Below are 22,686 nucleotides of genomic sequence, written 5' to 3'. Positions count from 1 at the left end.
GCTCCAGTTTGCTCTATGTGGGTTTTGTTCCCTGAAGGCTTTCTGTGCAGCTTTAGGGGACAAGAATGAAAATGGCGGCCTCCCAATCTCTGGCCCTGGAGCCAAGTGGTGAGGGCCACACTCTTCAGTGCACCCTTTGAGAAAGCAGTCAGTCACCCCTGTCTCCCTGGTCTCTGTCTGCATTCCATGCTCACCCAGCCTGTGAATGAGCATTTCTATCTCAGGCACATGACCCCATTTCACATAACCAAACCCTGCAGACTCCTGCAATGTGCTCCTGTGCTGCTCCTCCCAGGGGAGGAAGGGTTTCTTGAAGATTATGCCTTTTCCCTTCTTGGAAAACAGTCACCTGACTGTGCTGTGTTTCACAGTTTATGGCAACCCAGAGCTGAGAGCCCACTCCTGGGCTCACTGTTTGCAACCACCTTCCCCACTCCAACGCCTGGGAGCCCTGCCTTACTCAGGCACCCCTGGTCTTCCTGTGACCCTGAGGATCCTGAGACCACAGTGTCCCAGCTAGGGTGACACCCCTGCTTAACCACCTGAGCAGTGTCCCTCACCGGAGTAGACTTCTAAAAGTTCTGATTTTGCACTCCACTTCTATATCACTTAACAGTAGCCAGCTTATGGAGGCTACCTTTCCTGCTGTTTATCTGTCCATATATTGCCTCAGATTCACTTCTATTGCCTCCTACCTTGCAGAAAGTAGTCACTTTTCTATTCTTAAATCTCTGGTTGAGTTCACAGGTGTTCGGAGTGACTTGATAGCTATCTAGCTGAATTCCTGGGACCAAATGAAATTAAGGTCTCCTCCTCTGCCATCTTGGACTCCTCCCATTTCAATAATTTTTAAGTGTGCAGTCCAATAGCGTTAAATTTATTCACATGATTGTGAACTGTATCTCCAGAACTTTTCATCTTACACAACTAGTACTCTATACTCATTAAACAACAGCTGCTCATTTCCTTCTCCCTTCAGCCCCTAGCAACCACCATCCTACTTTTTATTTATAGTTTACCCTTGAATAACATGAGGGTTTGGAGTAACTGAACCTGAACACAGTCAAAGTCTATGTATAACTTTTGACTTTTCAAAAACTTAATTACACACAGCCTGCTGTGGACCCGAAGCTGAACAAATAAAATAAACAGCCAATTAACTCATATTTTGTAGGTTACATGTATTATATACCATATTTTTATAATAAAGTAATCTATAGAAAAGAAAGTGTTATTAAGAACATCACAAAGAAGATAAAACACATTTTCAATATTGTGTATATATACATATATATTTCAAATTTTTATTTAAATTCTAGTTAACACATAGTGTAAAATTGTTTTCAGTAATAGAATTTAGTGATTCATCACTTACATATAACACCCAGTGCCCAACACAAGTGCCCTCCTTAATACCCAGCACCCATTTAGCCCATCCCCCATCCACATCCCTCTATCAACCCTCAGCTTGTACTCTATAGTTAAGAGTCTCTTATGGTTTGTTTCCCTCTCTTTTTTTTCTTCTTTGCATAAGTTCATCTGTTTTTTTTTTCTTAAATTCCATATATAAGTGAAATCATATGGTATTTGTCTTTTCTGCCTGACTTATTTCATCTAGTATAATACAGACTAGCTCTATCCATGTCATAGCAAATGGCAAGATTTCATTCATTTTGGTGGTTGAGTAATATTCCATAGGATATATGCACCACATGTTCTTTATCCATTCATCAGTTGATGGGCATTTGGGCTCTTTCTATATTTTCACTATTGTTGATAATGCTGCTATACATCAGGGTACATGTGTATTTTTATATCTGTATTTTTATATCCTTTGGGTAAATACCTAGTAGTGCAATTGCTATATTTTTATAGATCTGTATTTTTATATCCTTTGGGTAAATACCTAGTAGTGCAATTGCTATATCACAGGGTAGTTGTAGTTTAACTTTTTGAGGAAACTCCATACTGTTTTCCAGAGTGACTGCACCAGTTTGCATCCCCACCAACACTGTAAGAGGGTTTCCCTTTCTCTGTATCCTTGCCAACACCTGTTTCCTGACTTGTTAAATTTAGCCTTTCTGACTGGTGTGTGGTGGTATCTCATTGTAGTTTTGATTTATATTTCCCTGCTGATGAATGATGTTGAGCATCTTTTCATGTGTCTGTTAGTCATCTGGATGTCTTCTTTGGAAAAATGTCTGTTCATGTCTACTGCCCATTTCTTAACTGGATTATTTGTTTTTTGGATGTTGAGTTTGATAAATTGTTTAGAGATTTTGGATACTAATCCTTTATCAGATATGTCATTTGCAAATATTTTCTCCCATTCCGTAGACTAACTTTCAGTTTTGTTGTCCTTCACTGTGCAGATTTTTATCTTGATGAAGTCCCAGTTGTTCATTTTTGCCTGTTTCCCTTGCCTCCAGAGATGTGTCGAGTAAGAAGTTGCTATGACCAAAGTCAAAGAAGTTGATGCCTGTGTTCTCCTCTAGGATTTTGATGGTTTCCTGCCTCACATTTAGGTCTTTCATCCATTTTTAAATTGTTTTTGTTTATGGTGTAAGAAAATGGTCCAGTTTCATTCTTTTGCATTTGGCTGTCCAGTTTTCCCAGCACCATTTGTTGAAGAGACTGTCTTTTTTTTTCTGTTAGATATTCTTTCCTACTTTACTGAAGATTTTTCACCAGGTAGTTGTGGGTTCATTTCTGGGTGTTCTATTCTGTTCCATTGATCTGTGTTTCTATTTGTGTGCCAATACCATACTGTCTTGATGATTACAGTTTGTAATATAGTTTGAAGTCTGGAATGATGATGCCTCCAGCTTTGCTTGTCTTTTTCAAAATTGCTTTGGCTATTCAGGGTTTTTGCAGTTCCATACAAATTTTAGGATTATTTGTTCTAGCTCTGTGAAAAATGCTGGTGGTATTTTGAAAGGGATTGCAATAAATGTGTAGATTGCTTTAGGTAATCTAACCATTTTAACAACATTTGTTCTTCCAATCCATGAGCATGGAATGCTTTTCCATTTCTTTGTGTCCTTCAGTTTCTTTCACCAGTGTTTTATAGTTTTCAGATACAGGTCTTTTACCTCTTTGGTTATGTTTATTGCTAGGTAACTTACTGGTTTTTGGTGCAATTGTAAATGAGACTGATTCCTTAACTTCTGTTTCTGCTGCTTCACTGTTGATGTATAGAAATGCAATGGATTTCTATATGTTGATTTTGTATCCTGTGACTTTACTGAATTCATGTATCAGGTCTAGCAGTTTTTTAGTGGAGTCTTTCAGATTTTTCCACGTAGAGTGTCATGTCATCTGCAAATAGTGAAGGCTTGACTTGTTCCTTGCTGATTTGGATACCTTATATTTCTTTTTGTTGTCTGATTGCTGTGGCTAGGACTTCCAGTACTATGTTAAATAACAGTGGTGGACATCCCTGTCTTGTTCCTGACCATAGATGAAAAAGCTCTCAGTTTTTCCCCATTCAGGATGATATTACCTGTGGGTTTTTCATATATGGCCTTTCTTATGTTGAGGTGTGTTCCCTCTAACCCTACCCTGTTGAGGGTTTTTACCATGAATGGGTGTTGTATTTTGTCAAATGCTTTTTCTGCATCTATCGAGAGGATCTCTTTTGTTAATGTGGTGTATCACGTTGGTAGATTTGTGAACATTGAACCACCCTTGCAACCCAGGAATAAATCCCACTTGATCATGGCGAATGATTCTTTTAATATACTGTTGGATTTGGTTTGCTAGTATTTTATTGAAATTTTTTTTTATCCTGAAGCCCCTCTTTTAAAAAAACTTACTTAAAATCAATTTAGGTAACATATACTGTAATATTAGTTTCAGGGGTAGAATTTAGTGATTCGTCAGTTGCATATAACTAACCCAGTGCTCATTACATCAGCGCCCTCATTAATGCCCATCACCCAATTACCCCATCTCTCCACCCATGTTTGCATCCATGCTCATCAGGGACATGGGTCTGTAGTTCTCCTTTTTAGTGGAGTCTTTATCTGGTTTTGGTATCAGGGTAAGGCTGGCCTCATAGAATGAGTTTGGAAATTTTCCTTCATTTTCTATTTTTCTGGAATAGTTTGAGAAGAATAGGTATTAACTCTTCTTTAGATGTTTGGTAGAATTCGCCTGTGAAGCCATTTGGCCCTGGACTTTTGTTTGTTGGGAGTTTTCTGATTACTGACTCAATTTCTTTGGTGGTTATAGGCATGTTCACATTTTCTCTTTCTTCCTTTCAGTTTTGGTAGTTTATATGTTTCTAGGATTCTATCCATTTCTTCTAGGTCATCCGATTTGTTGGCATATGTTTTTTTATAACATTCTCTTACAATTGTTTGTATCTGTTGTGTTGGTTGTTATTTTTCCTCTCCAGTTTGTGATTTTATTTATTTGGGTCCTTTCTCTTTTCTTTTTGATAAGTCTGGCTAGAGGTTTATCCATTTCATTAATTTTGCCAAAGAACCACCTCCTGGTTTCATTGATCTGTTCTATTGTTTTTTAGTTCCTATATCATTTATTTCTGCTCTAATCTTTATTATTTCCCTCCTTTTGCTGACTTTGGACTTCATTTGTTGTTCTTTCTCTGGCTTCTTTAGGTGTATGGCTAGGTTGTGTGTTTGAAAGTTTTCTTGGTTCTTGAGGTAGGCCTGTAATGCTACATACGTCCCTCTCAGGACCACTTTTCCTACATCCCAAAGATTTTGGACTGTTGTGTTTTCATTTTTAGTTTTCTCCATGTATTTTCTTAAATTTATTCTTTGATTTCTTGGCTGACCCATTCATTATTTAGTAGCATGTTGTTTAACCTCCATGTATCTGTGCTCTTTCCAAATTTTTTCTGTGGTTGATTTCTTGTTTCATTGCTTTGAGGTCAGAGAAGGTACAAATTATGATTTCAATCTTTTTTATTTGTCGAGGCCTGATTTTCTCTGATCCTTTCTTGTCTTTGCAACTTTTGGTCTTTTCTTTCTATTCAGATTCCCCTTTAATATATTTTGCAGGGATGGTTTAGTGGTAATGAAGTCCCTTCATTTTTGTTTGTCCGGGAAACTGTTTATCTCTCCTCCTATTCTGAATGATAGCTTTGCTGGATAGAGTATTCTTGGCTGCAGATTTTTCCCATTCAGCACGTTGAATATCTCATGCCACTCCCTGTGGCTTGCCAAGTTCCTGTTGAGAAATCTGCAAGTATTATGGGGCTTCCCTTGCAAGTTAGGGACTTCTTTTGTCTTGCTGATTAAATTTTTTTCTTCATCAGTATTTTTACAAATTTAATAACGGAATGTCTTCTTGTCGGCTTGCTTTTATTGATTTTGGTGGGATTTCTTCATGCCTCTTGGATCTGGATGTTTATTTACTTCCCTGGATAGGGAAGGTATTTTTTAATTCTTTATTTAAACTTAATTTAATTAACATATACTGAATTATTAGTTTCAGGGCTAGAATTTAGTGATTCTTCTTTTGCATATCACACCCAGTGCTCATTATATCAAGTGTTTTCCTTAATGCCCATCACCCAGTAATGCCTTTCCCTGCAGTCACCTCCCCTCCAGCAACCCTCAATTTGTTTCCTAGAGTTCAACATCTCTTATGGTTTGCCTCCCTCTCTATTTTCATCCTTTTTTTTTTTACCCCATCCCCTATGTTCATCTGTTTTGTTTCTTAAATTCCACATATGAGTGAAATCATATGATATTTGTCTTTCTCTGACTGTCTTATTTCTATTGGCATAATACCCTCTAGTTCCATCCACATCATTGCAAATAGCAAGATTTCATTCTTTTTGATGGCTGAGTAATATTCCATTGTATGTGATCTTCTTTATCCATTCATCTGTCAATGGACATTTGAGCTCTTTCCATAGTTTGGCTATTGTGGACATTGCTTCTATAAACATTGGGGTGCAGGTCCCCTTCGGATCACTACATTTGTATCTTTGGGGTAAATGCCCGGCTGTAAAATTGCTGGGTGATAGGGTAGTTCTATTTTTAACCTTATGAGGAACATCCATACTGTTTGAGAGTGGCTGCACCAGTTTGCATTCCCACCAAAAGTATAAGAGGGTTTCCCTTTCTGTATCCGAGCCTACATCTGTTGTTTCCTCAGTTGTTCATTTTAGCCATTCTGACTGGTGTAAGGTGGTATCTTTGTGGTTTTGATTTGTATTTCCCTGATGCCAAGTGATGTTCATTTTGAGCATTTTTTTCATGTGTCTGCCATTTGTACATCTTCTTTAGAGAACTGTTCATGTCTTCTGCCCATTTCTTGACTGGATTTTTTGTTTTTTGGGGTGAGTTTGTCCGTTCTTTATAGATTTTGGTTATTAGACCTTTATCTGAAAAGACAATTGCTAATATCTTCTCCCATTCTATAGGGATGGGTTGCCTTTTAGTTTTGTTGACTGTTTCCTTTGCTGTGCAAAAGTTCTATCTTGATAAAGTCCCACTTATCAATAGGTAAGTACTTATTGCCATTTTGTTACTTGTTTTATGATTGTTTTATAGTTCTTCTTTGTTCCTTTTATTTTTAAAGATTTTATTTATTTATTTGACAAAGAGAAACACAGCAAGACAGGGAACATAAGCAGGGTGGGTGGGAGAGGGAGAAGCAGGCTTCCTGAGGAGCAGGGAGCCTGATGTGGGGCTCATTCCTAGGACCCCAGGATTATGACCTGAGCTGAAGGCAGCCACTTAATGACTGAGCCACCCAGGTGCCCCATCCTTTGTTCCTTTCTTGACTTGCTCTCTTCTTTTGAAATTATTTGGCTTTCTTTAATTATATAGTTGGATTCCTTTCTCTTTATTTTTGCATATCTTTTACTGGTTTTTGATTTGTGGCTACCAATTGATTTGTGTATAGCGTCTTGTGTATAAAGTCGTCTATATTAAGTTGATGGTCAGTTAGCTTTGAACTTATTATTTTCTCACTCCCTACCCCCACGTTTTGGGTATATGGTGTCATACTATACATCCTTTTATTTTGTGAGTCCCTTGAATGAATTTTGCACTTATTTTTACTGCTTTTATGCTCTTTTTCTTTTCTTTTTTTTTTTTTACTTCTTATGGTCTTTTCTTTCCACTCAAAGGTCCCCTTTAACATTTCTTGCAGTACTGCTTTAGTCTTGATGAATTCCTTTAACTTTTATTTGTCTGTGAAACTCTTTATCTCACCTTCTATTCTGAATGATAGCCTTGCTGGATTCTTGGCTGAAGATTTTTCCTTTCAGCCCTTTGAATATATCACATCCCACTCTCTTCTGGCCTGCAAAATTTCTGCTGAAAAACCCACTGTTAGCCTTATGGGGTTTCCCTTGTACATAACTATTTTCTTTTCTCTTTATGTTTTTTAAATTCTCTCTTTATCACTACTTTTTGCCATTTTAATTACTGTGTATCTTGGTGTGGCCCTCCTAGGGTTAATTTTATTTGGGGATATCTTTGCATTCTTGATCTGGATTTCTATTTCTTTCCCCAGATTTGGGAAATTTTCAAGTATTATTTCTTCAAGTAAATTTTCTGTCTCTTTTTCTCTCTCTTCTCCTTCTGGGATCCCTATAATGCAGCGTTATTATGTTTGATAATGTCATTGAGTTCCCTAAATCTAATTTCATTTTGTATTATTTTTTTCTCTCACCTACTCAGCTTGATTGTTTTCCATTACTCTGTCCTCCAAGTTGCTGATCCATTCTTCTGCTTCCTCTAATCTACTATTTATTTCAACCTGTGTATTTTTAATTTTGTTTCTTGATTTCTTCATCTCTGATTTTTTTGAATGTTTTCTCTTCGTTAATGGACTCACTGAGCTCTTTGACTCTTAAGTCTAGTTTGTAGCTTTATGATTATTGATTTAAATTATCTATCAGGCATACTACTTATCTCCATTTCACTTACGTCTCTAGCTATGATTTTGTCCTATTCTTTTATTTGGGACATATTCCTTTTCTCATTTTACCTAACTCTCAGTGTCTGTTTCTCTGTGTTAAGAAAGTCAATTACATGTCCTGCACTTGAACGTAGTGGCCTTAGGAAGAAGAGTTCCTATAATGCCCTGCAATGCATTGTCTTCTGTTCATTTGAACCTGGCATTTCAGGGATATCTCCTATATGTGTTGCATGTGCTCTGCTGTTATGGCTGAGCCACTTTTTCCTTCATTCTAGCCATCTGCAATGGCTATTTACCTATTGTAGACAGTGCTTCATCCCTGTGGTGTTAGTAGTACAGTCTGGGGCTGTCTTAAGCTTGAGTTGAGTCAGTCCAGGCATTTGTCAGAGATGCAGTATCATCAACCTTCAAGGTACTTTCCTTGTGTTGTCTCCTGTGAAGCTTTCATGGGTGGGTGTGGCCTCTACTCAGACCAGCATTCTGATACTGGTCTGATCTGGTCTGATACCCAGGCCACTGCTGGGGTTGCAATCTGAGTTGTGTCTGTGGTTATATTTTTCTCTTCCCAGGGGGAAGAGTTATTTTGGAGGTGCCACTCCCTTTCAGGGCTGCTTGCACACTACAAGGTTTGTGGCATCACTTTGGATGAGCTCTGGTCAAGAGTATATTGGAGGGGACAGATCCACAGAAGCCTGTGGGCAAGATGTGTGGTGTTAGCAATTTAGTAGCAAGTATGGGGGTAATGCTTTTTCCCAAAGATGGCCATGTGTTTAGGCTAGGGGTGGGGATGGCTCTGGCCAGGTCCTTTGTTCCTGGAAAAGTCTCCCAAGGATCTCTTCCCCTTCAGCACATGCTTTGACATAAATAAACAAATATTCCTTCCATATGCCCCAGGTATTTTTCAAACTGCTGTTTCTATGCTGTATCTCTGTGGGGCTCTTTGTTGTGCTGTCTCTTTTAGGGTGGAGACTCAGTTTCCTCTCACCCTCCCAGCTCCCAGAAGGCTGAGCCTACTGATTTTTAAAGTTTTAGGTCTTAAGTCTCACTGTTTGTAAGAACTCATGAAATTCAACCTGTCTGGTTTTAAAGCCAAATGTTATGAGGATTTGTCTTTCCCATTTGGGCTCCCCAGTGTGAAAGTCTGTTTCTCACCCCCTTTCTTTACCTGCAGAGTCCTTTCCTCCTGTGAACAGTGTCATGGGTCCCTTTAACTCCTTACTGTGTTTCTGCCTTCCTAACCTTCTTCAGTGTGCCTCTTCTCTACCTTTAGTTGTGGAGTTTGTTCCACCTGTCTTTGGGTTATTTTCTGGTTTATTTACACTGATGTGAGTGTTTTCTAGTTGTATCTGTGTGACAAGGTGAGCTTAGGGCCCCTCTACTCTGCCATCTCTCCTGGAATTTGCCACTGGAATTTTGATAGGGTTTGCATTGAATCTGTAGATTGCTATGGGTGGTGTGAATATTTTTATAGTATTAATTGTCCCAATCCATGAGCATGAAATTTCTCTCCATTTATTTTTGCCTTCTTCAATTTCTTTCATCAGTGTCTTACAGTTTTTAGTATACAGGTCTTTTGCCTCCTTGGCAAAACTTATTCCTATGTATTTTATTATTTTGAATGCTATTATAAGTGGGATTGTTTTCTTAATTTCTCTTTCTGATACTTTATTATTAGTGATAATAAAGCTGATTTTTGTATATCAGTTTTGTATACTGCAACTTTACTGAATTTGTTTATCAGTTCTAACAGTTTTTTGATAGAGTCTTTAGGGTTTTCTATTTATAATATTACATCATCTATAAATAGTGACAGTTTTACTTTCTTTCCTATTTGGATGCTTTTTCTTTCTTTCTTTTTTTTCTGCCTAATTTCTCTGGCTAGGACTTCCAGTACTACACTGAATAAAAGTTGTGAGAGTAGACATCCTTGTCTTGTTTCTAATTGCAAAGGAAAATCTTTCAGTTTTTCACCATTTAGCATATTAGCCTTGGAATTGTCATATATGGTCTTTATTATGTTTAAGTACATTCCCTCTATAAGCACCCTGTTGATAGTTTTTATCATGAATGACTGTTGAATTTTTTCAAATGATTTTTCTGTGTCTATTGGGGTAATTAAATGATTTTTATCCTTCATTTTGTTAATGTGGTGTATCACATTGATTGATCTGCAGATGTTGATTGGTCCTTGAATCCCTAGAATAAATCCCACTTGAATATGTATATAATCCCTTTCTTTTTTACAGTTTAAATTTTAGTTAACATCAGTGCAATATTAGTTGCTAAAGTAGAATTCAGTGATTCATCACTTACATACATCACCCTGTGCTCATTATAAGTGCCCTTTTTAATACCCATCACCCATCTAGCCCATCTCCCACTTGACTATGGTATATAATCCTTTTAATGTTATGAGAAGCCCTTTTATCTTCATATTTCTAGCCATATTCTGTTCATGATGATGTATTCTCTAAGATAATAAAAAATTTCTCCACAGCTGTCCCCTTTTCTGAGTCCTCATCAGAATCACCTTTAATGTCCATTTTCCCACTAGCAATCTTTTCAAAGTAATATAGTTTTTTTTTCCTAATCATGCTCTTCAAAACTTTTATAATTTCCTACCCATTACCCAATTCCAAAGTCATTTCAACATTTTTTTTTGTACTTGTTACAGCAGTAGCCCGCTTCCTGGTCCCAAAAATCTGTGTTAGTTTGCTTAAACTGAAAGAACAAAGTACTGCAAATTGAGTGGCTTAAAGAACAAAAAGTTATTGTCATACCATCAGCAAGCTTGAAGTCTGGGATCAGATATTGGTGGAAGTGGTTTTTTCTGAGACCTTGAGTGAAAATCTGTTGTGTGCCTCTGTCCTACCTTTGGGTGGTATTCTGGCAATATTTGACATTTCTTGGCTTATAGATGCATCACCCTGATCTGTGCCTTCGTCTTCATATGGTGTTCTACCCATGAATGTATCTGTCTGTGTGCTCAAGTTTCTTGTTTTTCTTTTAAAATTTTATTTATTTGACAGAGACAAAGTGAGAGAAGGAACACAAGTAGGGAGAGTAGGAGAGGGAGAAACAGGCTTCCAGCTGAACAGGGAGCCCAATGCGGGGCTCGATCCCAGGACCCTGGGATCATGATCTGAGCCGAAGGCAGACACTTAATGACTGAGCCATCCAGGTGCCCCTCAAGTTTCTTGTTTTAATAAGGATACTGTTCATATCAGATTAAGGCCCAGTATAATGACCTCATTTTAACTTGATTACCTCTGTAAAGGTCCTATTTCCAAATGAAGACCCATTCTGAAGTAAGGGGGAATAGGAATTCTATAAATTTGGCAGGAGAGGGGCATGGTTCAACCACACACCCCCTCATTATAGTGTCAAGGATTGTGGAGATCACAGCTAACTATGCACCAATATCCAGAAGACCTAAGAAATTGAACTCTGAACTTGGTGTAGGACCACTACTATTTTCCACTCAGAACTCTGGAACCTTGGCCCAATCCCTAGATTTGCTTATTTCTGAAAGGTCAGACATCTGTTTAAAAGTTGTCAGGGCTCAATAATTCACTCCCAGATTCTTTGGAAGGAGCAGAAAGAATAGAATTCATATTAATCATAAGGGGTCATCACCTTGAAGACCCTAATTGAACAGCCTACTGGACACCATGGTCCATGACCATGAGTTCCTTGGTAGGAGAGCCCATCAGTCTCCTTTTTGGGAACCTACTGTTGAGTAACCAGACCCAGAGATTTCTTCAGGAGTCCCTAGCCTAAATGATCTAGAAGAGTGCACAGGCTCACCATTTTTATATTACTCTTTCTGCTGGTCAGTCTTTGCTATCTGGGCAGCAGCTGTGTTTTCCAAACTCAGTGATTGTCAGTAAAGATCTAAATTAAGTCTCAAACTGATCAACATGGCCTTATGAGGAGCCTTAAAGATTTAACTGAGTTCAATAACCAATAAGAATTGCATGAACAACAAAATAATTGTATGAACAAACCTAGAAATAGTCTTATTAACAATCTCATCATGTATTGTTTTCACACCTCATTTGTTCATCTAAAAGACCACTAGCATGGCTCACAGAAAACTATATCCACTGAAAGGATGATTCAACCATGTTATTCAGTGCTAAAGAATTCATCATGTGTGAGCCAAAGCGCTGAGTCCATATACTATCCAGATGAGATATAGATGATGTTGAGTGCCTGCATTCTTTCATCCCAGTACCAACTTCCTCCTCTTCCTTAGGCAAAGTGGCTGCTGTTATTGTACTCTGGAAGTGGGGATCTTTAATGACACACCCCAGAGGTGGCATTCTTACTGAGTTTAACAAGATTATCTTCTTCATCAAGGAGGCAAACTATCCAAGTCTCTAAGAGCTTCAGATTGCTGGGTGAAATAATCCCAAAGTTCTCTTCATTCTTTTTTATTTTAGGCATGAATCTTAAAAATTTGCTGTGTTTTAGGCTGTCTTTTGGTGCCAGGAACATATTTACAGCTAACAGTAGTAACTGGGTACAACTCAGCATTCAGGAGCCTCTGATGAATTTTGTTGTCATCACTGGAGGACTGTATGAGTAGTTAGGGAATTGCTTCTCTAGCTTTCCTAGACTCTCTCTTTTGGATCTGTATTTTGGACCACCACGTGAATTTGACCAGGGAGTTAAAGTCTAAAAGGGAGCATCCAATGATTGCCCTAATACCTGAAAAGCTTATGTAAACAGTCATTAGCACTACCCAAAGCTCCCCCAGACTCCACTAGTACTTTTTGAGATGTATTGGCATAGCTGATTAATTGCCCATGGAACTCTCAGACTCTTGCAAATGATCCACTAACATCACTGGAGAGTGTCTGATGGACTTCTCTAACACCTCTCAAAAGTGCCTGTGGGAAATTGAGGGTGTTTGTCATGTGCTTTATTAACCACTCTGCTCATTTCACCAATTTGTCAGAGAAAGCACTGTCAGATATTGAGTTGGCCAATTAAGATAACAAGCCAAACTGAAAGTAACAATTAAACCTTTATTCAATTACTGTGATAGTATGTAAACAAGAGTCTAAACGGGAAAGGTCCAGCTTTAACATGTTCCATTTTTCCCCATTGAAAGAACCAGGGGAGTACTCAATGTTTTCTCACAAACGGAGAGGAAGATTGTCCCTCACTACTGAAGGATCCCCAAACAAAAGGCTCTTGCCATTTTATGGCCCCAGGATCTGGGGGGATTTGGAGAGTGCTAGGAGATGGAAAGTACTGAAAGATGGGTCAGAAAGGAGAAAATTATATTCAAAGCTTCCCCAGTAAGGTAGTCAAAGCAGAGTCACCTCAACAGTACAGTGCCTCATTTAAGATCCATGAATGGAGAAGATGGTCTAGGGAATGCTGGCCTGAAGAGGCCTGAGTGCATGATTGTACTTCCTTCCAGACACCAGTGTATTGGCTGTGCTTTAGGTCTAGTGTGGGGTAGGAAGCTTTCTCACATGATAACTGCCGTGTAAAAGCTTTGTAACTTTCTATGGGTTGAACCTGAAAGATTACACATAGGATTTTAACTTGGATCTGCACTCCTTAATTTTATACACATGTTAATGTATATATGTATGAGTGTGTGTGTATGCACACATGTACACATATCCATACATGCACTTGCATATGAACATATATATGCATATATTGCACATATGCATTTTTTAGAGGTCATGAGGGCTTTTGGACACCTTCAATTCTAGTCCCTCAGGTTTCATTCTTGCCTTCTTCCATATCATATGTATATATTCTTTCTTCCAGTGTTAATCTTGAATCTTAAAACATCAACAGATTTATGTATTTGTTCAATCCTACAATGCTTCAACCTTGTTAAGGAACTCTTCAGCACATACCACTACAAAAACAAACCTATTAAAAACATGTAGTAATTTTCTTGCAGTCTGCCCCCATATATTCTTGCCCAAGACTGAGGGTATGTTTCAAATGCTGTATTGATGACTTCTTTGGATTAGTGTTATTATTTTTATCCCTTCACTAGTTTCATTTCATTAAGTTTGCTTTCAGTTTTAGTTGCTTCATCTTATCCTTGTCTATTTAATTTTATTTTTGTAATGTGTAGAGCATTAACTTGCTTCCAAAAGTAAATATTATACAAAAGATATATGTCCTTCCTCTTGCATTCCCAAGTCCTCTCTTCCACCCTGTCTTATAAGTAGCTCACTATATTATTTTCATATTATTTTTCCTGTGCTTCATTTTGTAAAGTTAATATCTATTTCTCTCTCTGCTTTTTTTCTGGTTTCTTCTTTCTGACCCAAAAGTTAGCATACTAGATACACTATTCTTTAAAGAGTTTTTTTCACTTAAACATTAGCTCCTAGAAATCTCTTCTTGTCAGTTTATAGAAATATTTATTATTTTTACACAAATTCATAAAGCAGTTTATACTACATTATATGCCATAGATTATACTCTACCATAGTTTATGGTATATACCTTAGTTTATCCAACCAATATTCTATTCTTGAACATTTGGATGGTTTTAAATATTTTGCAATTACAAATAATACTGTAATGAATAACCTTGTACATATGCATTTTTATTGTTTGGTCTATTGTTATGAATTAAGCTAATGTGTAAATAACCCCTAACTATTCATAACTATTATGAAATACATTTGATGCTTCAGAATATTTATGAAATAATGAGTTTCAGTAGTACCCATTAAAACTTTTCTTTTTGGGGCACCTGGGTGGCTCAGTAGGTTAAGTGTCCAACTCTTGATTTTGGCTCAGGTCATGATCTCAGGGTTGTGAGATCAAGTCCCTTGTCAGGCTCAGTGTTGGGCATGGAATCTTCCTGGGATTCTCTTTCTCTCCCTCTCCCCTTGACCTTCTCTCCTTCATACTCTCTCTCTCTAAAAAAACAGCAACAACAAAAAAACTTTTCTTACCATTTTCATGTCAGACCTCACATTAGAACAATTTATAGCTATAAAAGTGAGAGAAAATGCTACTGTATACTTGTTATAAATTCAAATCTGGAGTTTTCACAGATCTGTTTTTCCATTTAGTTAACTAAATGCATCTCTTTATTTAGCTCATTTTGGAGTACCAGATGAAAATCTAGTGCTTGTGAGTCAAGATTCAGTGTCAAAACCCCAAATGCAAGTAGAGAAACAAATAACTTACAGAAGAGAAAGATGCCATAGTAAGTATAATAATTATGGATAACTTTAAAGTATTTTAAACCCATCAAGATCTTTTCCCTTTGGTTCATGAATACATATTTGAGCATATATATTATAGAAATTTTACACTCTGACCCTAGGTGTGAATATGCAAAGATAACTAGAAAATAAAAGCAAAAGCCGTAATACCTTCAGGTTGGAATTTCTAGTCATAAGATTATTTCACAGCTATAGGACACCCACTCAGTATCCACCAAGGCCCCATAACTGCCCAATAGTATCTCAAAGTATCTTTCAGCTGACTCTGGGAGATTATAGGTTCCAGGAGATTATGACCAATGGTTACTTCTGACCTGCAGTGGTGTCATTCTGACATATGCTCCATTGAGAAAAGTAAGACACTTAGTTGGGCCACACGATTTGTCACCATTTGTCACTGAGAGGGAGCTGCTTGGTATGGAGTAGGTTAATTCAGTTGAAAGTTGAAAGCTTTTATTCACTGCTGTGCTAATATAAGCAAAAGTAGATATAAAAGGGTATCAGCCCCACCAATATTTCAACCAGTGTTTCATTTTCCCATGAAATGACATCAGGCTAGCATCAGATGGATCAGTGCAGATGGGTGAGGAACATCTTACTGTGTCTTACACATACACATTTATACCTATATGTATGTACCATTATCTACCAGTATAGTAGTACTCATATTATACCAATTCTGTAGTTGTGGTATGGTATATATATCAATTTATTTACCCAATCTCCTATGCTTTAACATTTAGGTGGCTTTAAGCATTTTGCAATTACAAATAAGGCTGTAATGAATAAACTTGTGCATATGAGTTTTCATTGCTTGCTCTATTATTGTGTATCAGCCTAAAGAATAAATCACCCATGAAACCTGACGACCAATATAAAATATATTTGTTGCTTAGGCATATTTATGAAATAATGAGACAATTTCAAACAGTTTTCATTTTCACAACAGTTCTAGCATTATAATAATTTGCTTATGATTTTATGAAAATGAAAAATGCTACTATATACTTGTTATAAATTTGAAATCTAGAGATTTCACAATAGATCTGTTTTTCCATTTAGAAGACTAAATATATCTCTTTATATAGCTTATTTTGGTGCCACAGATGAAAATCTTATGTTTGTAAATCCAGAGTCAGCATCAAAATCCCAAGTACAAGTAAAGAAACAAATAACTTCCAGGGAGGGGAGACGCAAAAGTAAGTATAGTTAATTATAGGAAAATTTAAATTATTTTAAATTAACCTCATCAGAAGATTTCTTTTGGTTCATGAATATGTATTTGAACACATATTTTATAGAAACTTTACACTCAGATTTAAAGTGTGAATATCCTAAGATAGAGACAAAAGCAAAATTAATACCTTTTGGCTGGTATTTATATGGTCAGTAATTATTAAGTACGAAGAAAGCTTCCCCACACAGACTAATGAAAATTGTTCACATGATTTTTTTCACTTCACCTGCATCAGAAGAGAATTTGATCATTTTTTGGCATACCTAGAAGTTCCATTACATTTATGAATTTGTTTTGTTTTGTTTTGTTTTACTTAGCATTTCCTCTTGAAAAGCAAAAAAATGATAAGATATCACATAAAAATCTATTTCCTGAGGAGAAAGTTTTATTTTCAAGAAACCAGTTTCAAACTAAGAAACTTGAAGCTACCAGAAACATGAATCTTGATAGTAAGTAATTAAATATAAATCTTATGAATTATTTTTAATTAAATTCAGGAGAACACTGTTTTGGGTTTAGACTGTATCTTCAACCATGTGCTCTTTGGTAATTATTCCACCACACTTTAGATCTTTACCAATGATTCATCTGTTTTATAATTACTGAATTAGATGTGTTAAATCTCACACTGGTATTTCTCAATTTTTTCTTGTAGTTGTGGCAAGTTATGATTTATATCTTAGGATATTCTATTATTTATGGTATATAAACAAGATTGGTAATATTGGTGGAGGACAGAACATTTGTCTTAATGAAGAGACCCACTTTATCATCTTATAGTTTTTGTTTATTTTCCTTTAAAACTACTTTATGTACTATTAATGTAGCTCCACAAACTTCTGGTTGGCATTTGTATCATACATTTTTTTCTATCCTGTTTCTTGTATCTTTATGATTTTACTGTATCTCTTGTAAGAAAGTTATAATTATATATATTTTAAAATTCAACTTTATCCTTGTCTTTTTATTAGATCTCAATCATATATAATCTAGTTATTTATATTTTTAGGAGTAATTACACCATTTTCTTGGTTCTTCCTATTTTCTTTCACTTTTTCACTCTCTGTATTTTTTATCCTAATATATATTCTCCTTGGCCATATCTGATCCAAAAAATTAGACTTTATTCTAAAGTGTGAATACTCTAAGAAAACTAAAGAATAATATTAAATATGTAAATATAATAATGTTTATATCTCTAAATTAAATATTTTTAATTCTTCTGTATATCTAAAAGGCAACAAGACTGCTTACATACATACAAGTGAAAACTGTATTCATATGATGTTTAAATTTCAACTTAGACAGGATTTGCTTATATCATTAAAAAATGACATAATGTATTATTGGATAATTAACATATATTATTAATCTAGAAGTTCCACCACAGATCCAGTTCTCTATTTAGTGCTTTTATGAGCCTTTCTTCCTGAAGCCCAGAAAATATATAAGTTATCAGATGAAAATCTTTTGCCTGACACTTAGGACTGTTAGAAAGAAAAGACTCAGTAATGAATATGATAATTAAGAATATTATTATTATTTAAAATTTTTTTGGATTTGAGCAGAATTTTGTTCATGGATATATATTCAAGTATAAGCTTACATATACCTATTAAGTCAAATTTTTATTGTGTTATTTAAGTTTCCTCTTTCTTGATTTCCTTGAATTTTATTTGTCCTAGCAATTTTGGAGAGATGTGTATTGAGTCTTCTCACAATGATTGTGGACTTATCTATTTCTTCCTGTAGTACTGTCCCTTTCATTATACTGCCCATTTTCTTTATACTGACTATGTTGTTAGGTGCATAAAAATACAAATGTTAGATAATTCCTTATGAACTCAATGATTTCTTTTTATGAAAGGTGCCATTTTAGTCAGTCTCCAGTAAGGTCTTTTGACTAAAATCCTATTTTGCCTGACATTGATGTAACTATTGCATACTTATTTTGGTTAGAATTTACATGGTAAATCTTTTTTCACCTACTTAGTTTCCAATTTTTTGTATTCTTATTATTTAGTAGTGTCTCTTATAAATAACCTGTAATTAAATTATTTATAAATCTAGTGTGACTGTCTCTGTCTATCCTTATAACATATAATCCATTTATAATTATTGTATTTATTGATACATTTGGATTTAAATATTCCTTTTTGGAGTGCTTTGTATTTTTCCTACCTGATCTAGATTTCTTTCTATTTCATTTCCTTATTTTGGAATTATTACTCTCTAATCAGTCTAACTTTATTTTTTTAAAATACTTATTTATATATTTGAGAGAGAGAGAGAGTACACGAGCTAGGCTGGCTGGGGGAAGGGACAGAGAGAGATGGAGAGGAGAGAGGAAATCTTAAGCAGACTCCCCACTGAGCATGGAGCCTGACACAGGGCTAGATCCCATGACCAAAATCAAGAGTCAGACACTTAACAAACTGAGCTATCCAGACTCCCCTAATCAGTCTAACTTTTAAATCAGTCATGTATGTTATAAAATTTTAAGTATTTAAAAATTGTGAATGCCCTTCATACAATAAAGTCTAATTACAACTTTCTAAGTATATGTATAAAGTAACAAGAATGACCTCACACACTTTAAGGAAAGCATTGTGATGATTTTTACATTTAATTTTATAGTCTGTTTTGAAAATGCATCAGAGGATTTTTTCTTTCTTTTTTTTTTTGGTGGGGGGGGAGGTGTTTGATCATTTGCTTAAATTGTTTATGTGCTTAAATTTTGTAAAACTGAAAGGAAGCTTTAAGTGATTCTTTATTAATAATAGACTTCAGTTTTACTTTTTATTGAATTAAAACCTCTATTTCTGTAGCTGAGAAAATGGATGAGAAAGCAGGTGAAAACCTTTCACCTGAAGATAATGAAATTTTAATCTCAAAAGGCTCATCTCAAATTAAGACACTTGGAGCTGCCAGCAAAGCAGGATTTAGTAGTAAGTATAATTATTAAAAATATTGTGAAGGGTATTTAATTAAATTTCTCTCTTTAGTTCATTAACATATATTCAATCATATAAATGAATACTATATACTGTATCACATATACATATATGTACAGGTACATAAATGCCTATGTATATATACATAACATACATAACATGTGTGTGTATGTTCTCCATTTAGTCAAGTTGATTATGTTGTTCATGCCTTCTTAATTTCATTGAAGTTCTATGTTTATCATTTATGAAGAAATTATATTAAATTCAACTACTGTGATTGTTTATTTCTCTATCACTCTTTGTAGGTCTGCTAATTTTTGTTTTATGTTTCTAAAGCATTTTTACTATATATAATACATATAATAAATACACAGATTTGAAAATGTCATATATTCTTAGTGAACTGAAGTTTCTCTTTGTGATGGACATTTTGTAGAAAATTTTTGTGCTTTTAGTCTATTTTATCTGATATTAACATAGTGTATGTAATTATTTGCATAAAATATTTTTTCATCATTCTGCTTTCAATCTTTACATCTTGCTATGAATTTGTTGTGTCAGTTTAAAATAAAAGGCATTGTGATTTATTATTTTTTAATCCAATGTAACAATCTTTGTATTTTAAATGGAGCATTTAATACATTTACATTTAATGGAAGTACTGATATTTTTGAGGTAAATATCCCATCATTTGTACTTTGTCTTTCTTACCTGATCTGTTTTTAATATTCTTTTAAATTTATTTCAAATGCATTTTTTATCATTCTTTTTTCCCTCACCCATATCTATTATAAAAATATTGAATTCAATCCTAAATTGTAAATACCTTATCAAACTATTCTCCTGAAAAGTACTTCCATTATTTCTATACTTCACACTAACTCTATATTAACTATCTCAACAATGTGTATACATCACTATTTCAACAATGTGGTATTTGATTATGTAGCTTCAAAATATGAGAGGAAATATTCCTGGATAATTGAAATGTATTTTTTTGATAACAAAAAATACTTTTAATGCTATCAACTACAATTCACAATGAAATTATAATAGATATGAATTTGCATCCCCCCCAAAAAACAGGTGCAACCTTTGTAAGAAAGAAACTATAAAATGTATTTGAATTACAAAATTTTTCAATAAATACAATTGTCTATTTAATGGGTTAAAAGCATTCTTCTTATAGCTCACAAAGCAGAAGGTGTGTTAGATGAAATTCTTTTACCCAAGGATAAAGTTGTACTGTCAAAAAGCTAATCTCAAACTAAGAAACTTAGACCTGTCAAAATGAAAACACTAAGTAGTAAGTATGATAATTTTCAATGTCATTGGTTTATTTTTAATTAAAGCAAGAAGTAAAACTTTGTAGGTTTATGAGTGTTTAATCAACCATGTCATTTGTATACATCTATTAGATTGAATGTGTTGTTCAATTCTTCTTTAATTGAAGTTCTGTCTATTCTGTTATTAAGAGATGTTTATTAAATTCTACCACTGTGGTTACAGATTTCTCTGTTTTTCCTGGGAGTTTTGCCAGATTGGTTTATATATTTGGAAACTGTGTTATTAAACCTATGCAAATTTGTACTTGTTATTTATATCTGATAAACAGGGCCTTTATTTCTGTAAAAGTATACTCTTCCTCTCTAGGAATGTTTTTGTGCCTTAATGTTTATTTTGCCTGTTAATAATATAGCTATGTTTGCTTTCTTGTGGTAAGTATTTATAGTTTTTTGTTAAGAGTTCAGACAGAAGTTAATGGTGCCTATAGGGTCTCAGTAATTTTCTGATAATGATCCTAAACCACAAGAAAAGCAAAACAATTTCTATATTAATTGCTTGTATCCAAACAACTTAGCACCTGTTGGGACTGCATAACTTTTGTGGGAGCATAAATTTTCATAAATTTGGGCAAATACCTAGAAGCATGATTTCTGGATCATATGGTAAGACTAAACTTTGTAAGAAACTGTCAAACCATCTTCAAAGTGGCTATAGTGTTTTGCATTCCCAGCAGCAGTGAGTCAGAGTTTCCATTGATTTACATCCCTGACGTCATTTGTTGTTTTCAGTGTTTTAGATTTTAGCCATTCTCATAGGTGTGTAATGGTATATCATTGTTTTAATCTATATTCCCTGATGACATATATGTAGAACATCTTTTCAGATGCTTATGTGCCCATCTTTATGACTTCTTTGTTAAGGTGTCTGTTCTGATAATTTGCCCATATTATAATTGGGTTATTTGTTTTCTAACTGTCAAGTTTTAAGTGTTCCTTATATATTTTGAATAACAGTTATTTATCAGATATATGTTCTACAAATATTTTCTTCCAGCCTGTGTCTTGTTTTCTTATTCTCTTAACATTGTCTTTCACAGATCAGAAGTTTTGTTTTTGTTGTTATTTTTTTAAATGAAATCTAACTTATCAATTTTTTTCATGGATTGTGCTTTTGGTATTGTATCTAAAAAGTCAGTGATTCATCAGTTACATGTAACACCCAGTGCTCATCACAACAAGTGCCCTTCTTAAATGGATGATGGGTATTAAGGAGGACACTTATTATGATGTGCACTGGGTGTTAACATGTAAGTGATGAATAACTAAATTCTATTCCTGAAACCAATCTTACACTATATGTTAACCAACTAGAATTTAAATAAAAACTGGAAACTAAATAAATAAGTCATCACCAGTTTGCATTCCCACTAACAGTGTAAAAGAGTGCCCCATTCTCTGCATCCTAACCAACACCTGTTTCTTTCTGTTTTGTTCATTTTAGCCATTCTGACAGGTATGAGGTGATATCTCACTGTAGTTTTGATTTGTATTTCCCTGATGATGAATGATGTTGAGCATCTTTTCATGTGTGTTGGCCATTTGGATGTCTTCTTTGGAAAAAATGTCTATTCATGCCTTCACACATTTTTTACCTGGGTTATTTCTTTCTGGGGACTTGAGTTTTATAAGTTCTTTATAGATTTTGGAAACTAACACTTTATCAGATATGCCATGTGAAGTATCTCCTCCCATTCCACAGGTAGTCTTTTAGTTTTGTTGATTGATTGCTTCTGTATGCAGAAAATTTTATCTTGATAAAGTCCCAATAGTTCATGTTTCCTTTTGTTTCCCATACCTCAGGAAACATATCTAGTAAGAATTGTTATGGCTGATGTCCAAGAGGTTAGTGCCTGTGTTCACCTCTAGGATTTTGATGGTTTCCTGTCACATTTAAGTATTTCATCTATTTTGAAATTGTTTTTGTTTATGGTGTAAGAAAATGGTCCAGTTTCATTCTTTTGCATTTGGCTGTCCAGTTTTCCCAGCACCATTTGTTGAAGAGACTGTCTTTTTTT

General features: G+C 35.0%; 1 protein-coding gene across 10 annotated transcripts in view; it reads left to right on the top strand.

Annotated features, from left to right (window-relative positions):
• The window catches only part of CCDC7 (coiled-coil domain containing 7), a 337,256-nt gene that overhangs the window by 198,020 nt on the left and 116,550 nt on the right, over positions 1–22,686 (top strand). For 9 of the 10 annotated variants that reach the window (XM_073885468.1, XM_073885465.1, XM_073885467.1 and 6 more), the window contains 4 exons: positions 15,005–15,115; positions 16,223–16,333; positions 16,689–16,820; positions 19,200–19,319. In XM_073885468.1, the coding sequence (XP_073741569.1) occupies positions 15,005–15,115; positions 16,223–16,333; positions 16,689–16,820; positions 19,200–19,319 (474 nt within the window). Of the gene's footprint in view, positions 1–15,004; positions 15,116–16,222; positions 16,334–16,688; positions 16,821–19,199; positions 19,320–20,514; positions 20,632–22,686 lie in introns of all 10 variants that reach the window. The other variant, XM_025885865.2, reaches the window with a different exon arrangement.

The sequence above is a fragment of the Callorhinus ursinus genome, unplaced genomic scaffold (genome assembly GCF_003265705.2).
Source record: "Callorhinus ursinus isolate GAN/ISIS: 27379988/994484 unplaced genomic scaffold, GSC_fseal_2.0 scaffold62, whole genome shotgun sequence".
Taxonomy (NCBI): Eukaryota; Metazoa; Chordata; class Mammalia; order Carnivora; family Otariidae; genus Callorhinus; species Callorhinus ursinus.
The sequence above is the reverse complement of the archived record's forward strand: the minus strand, read 5'-3'. Positions and strand labels throughout refer to the sequence as shown.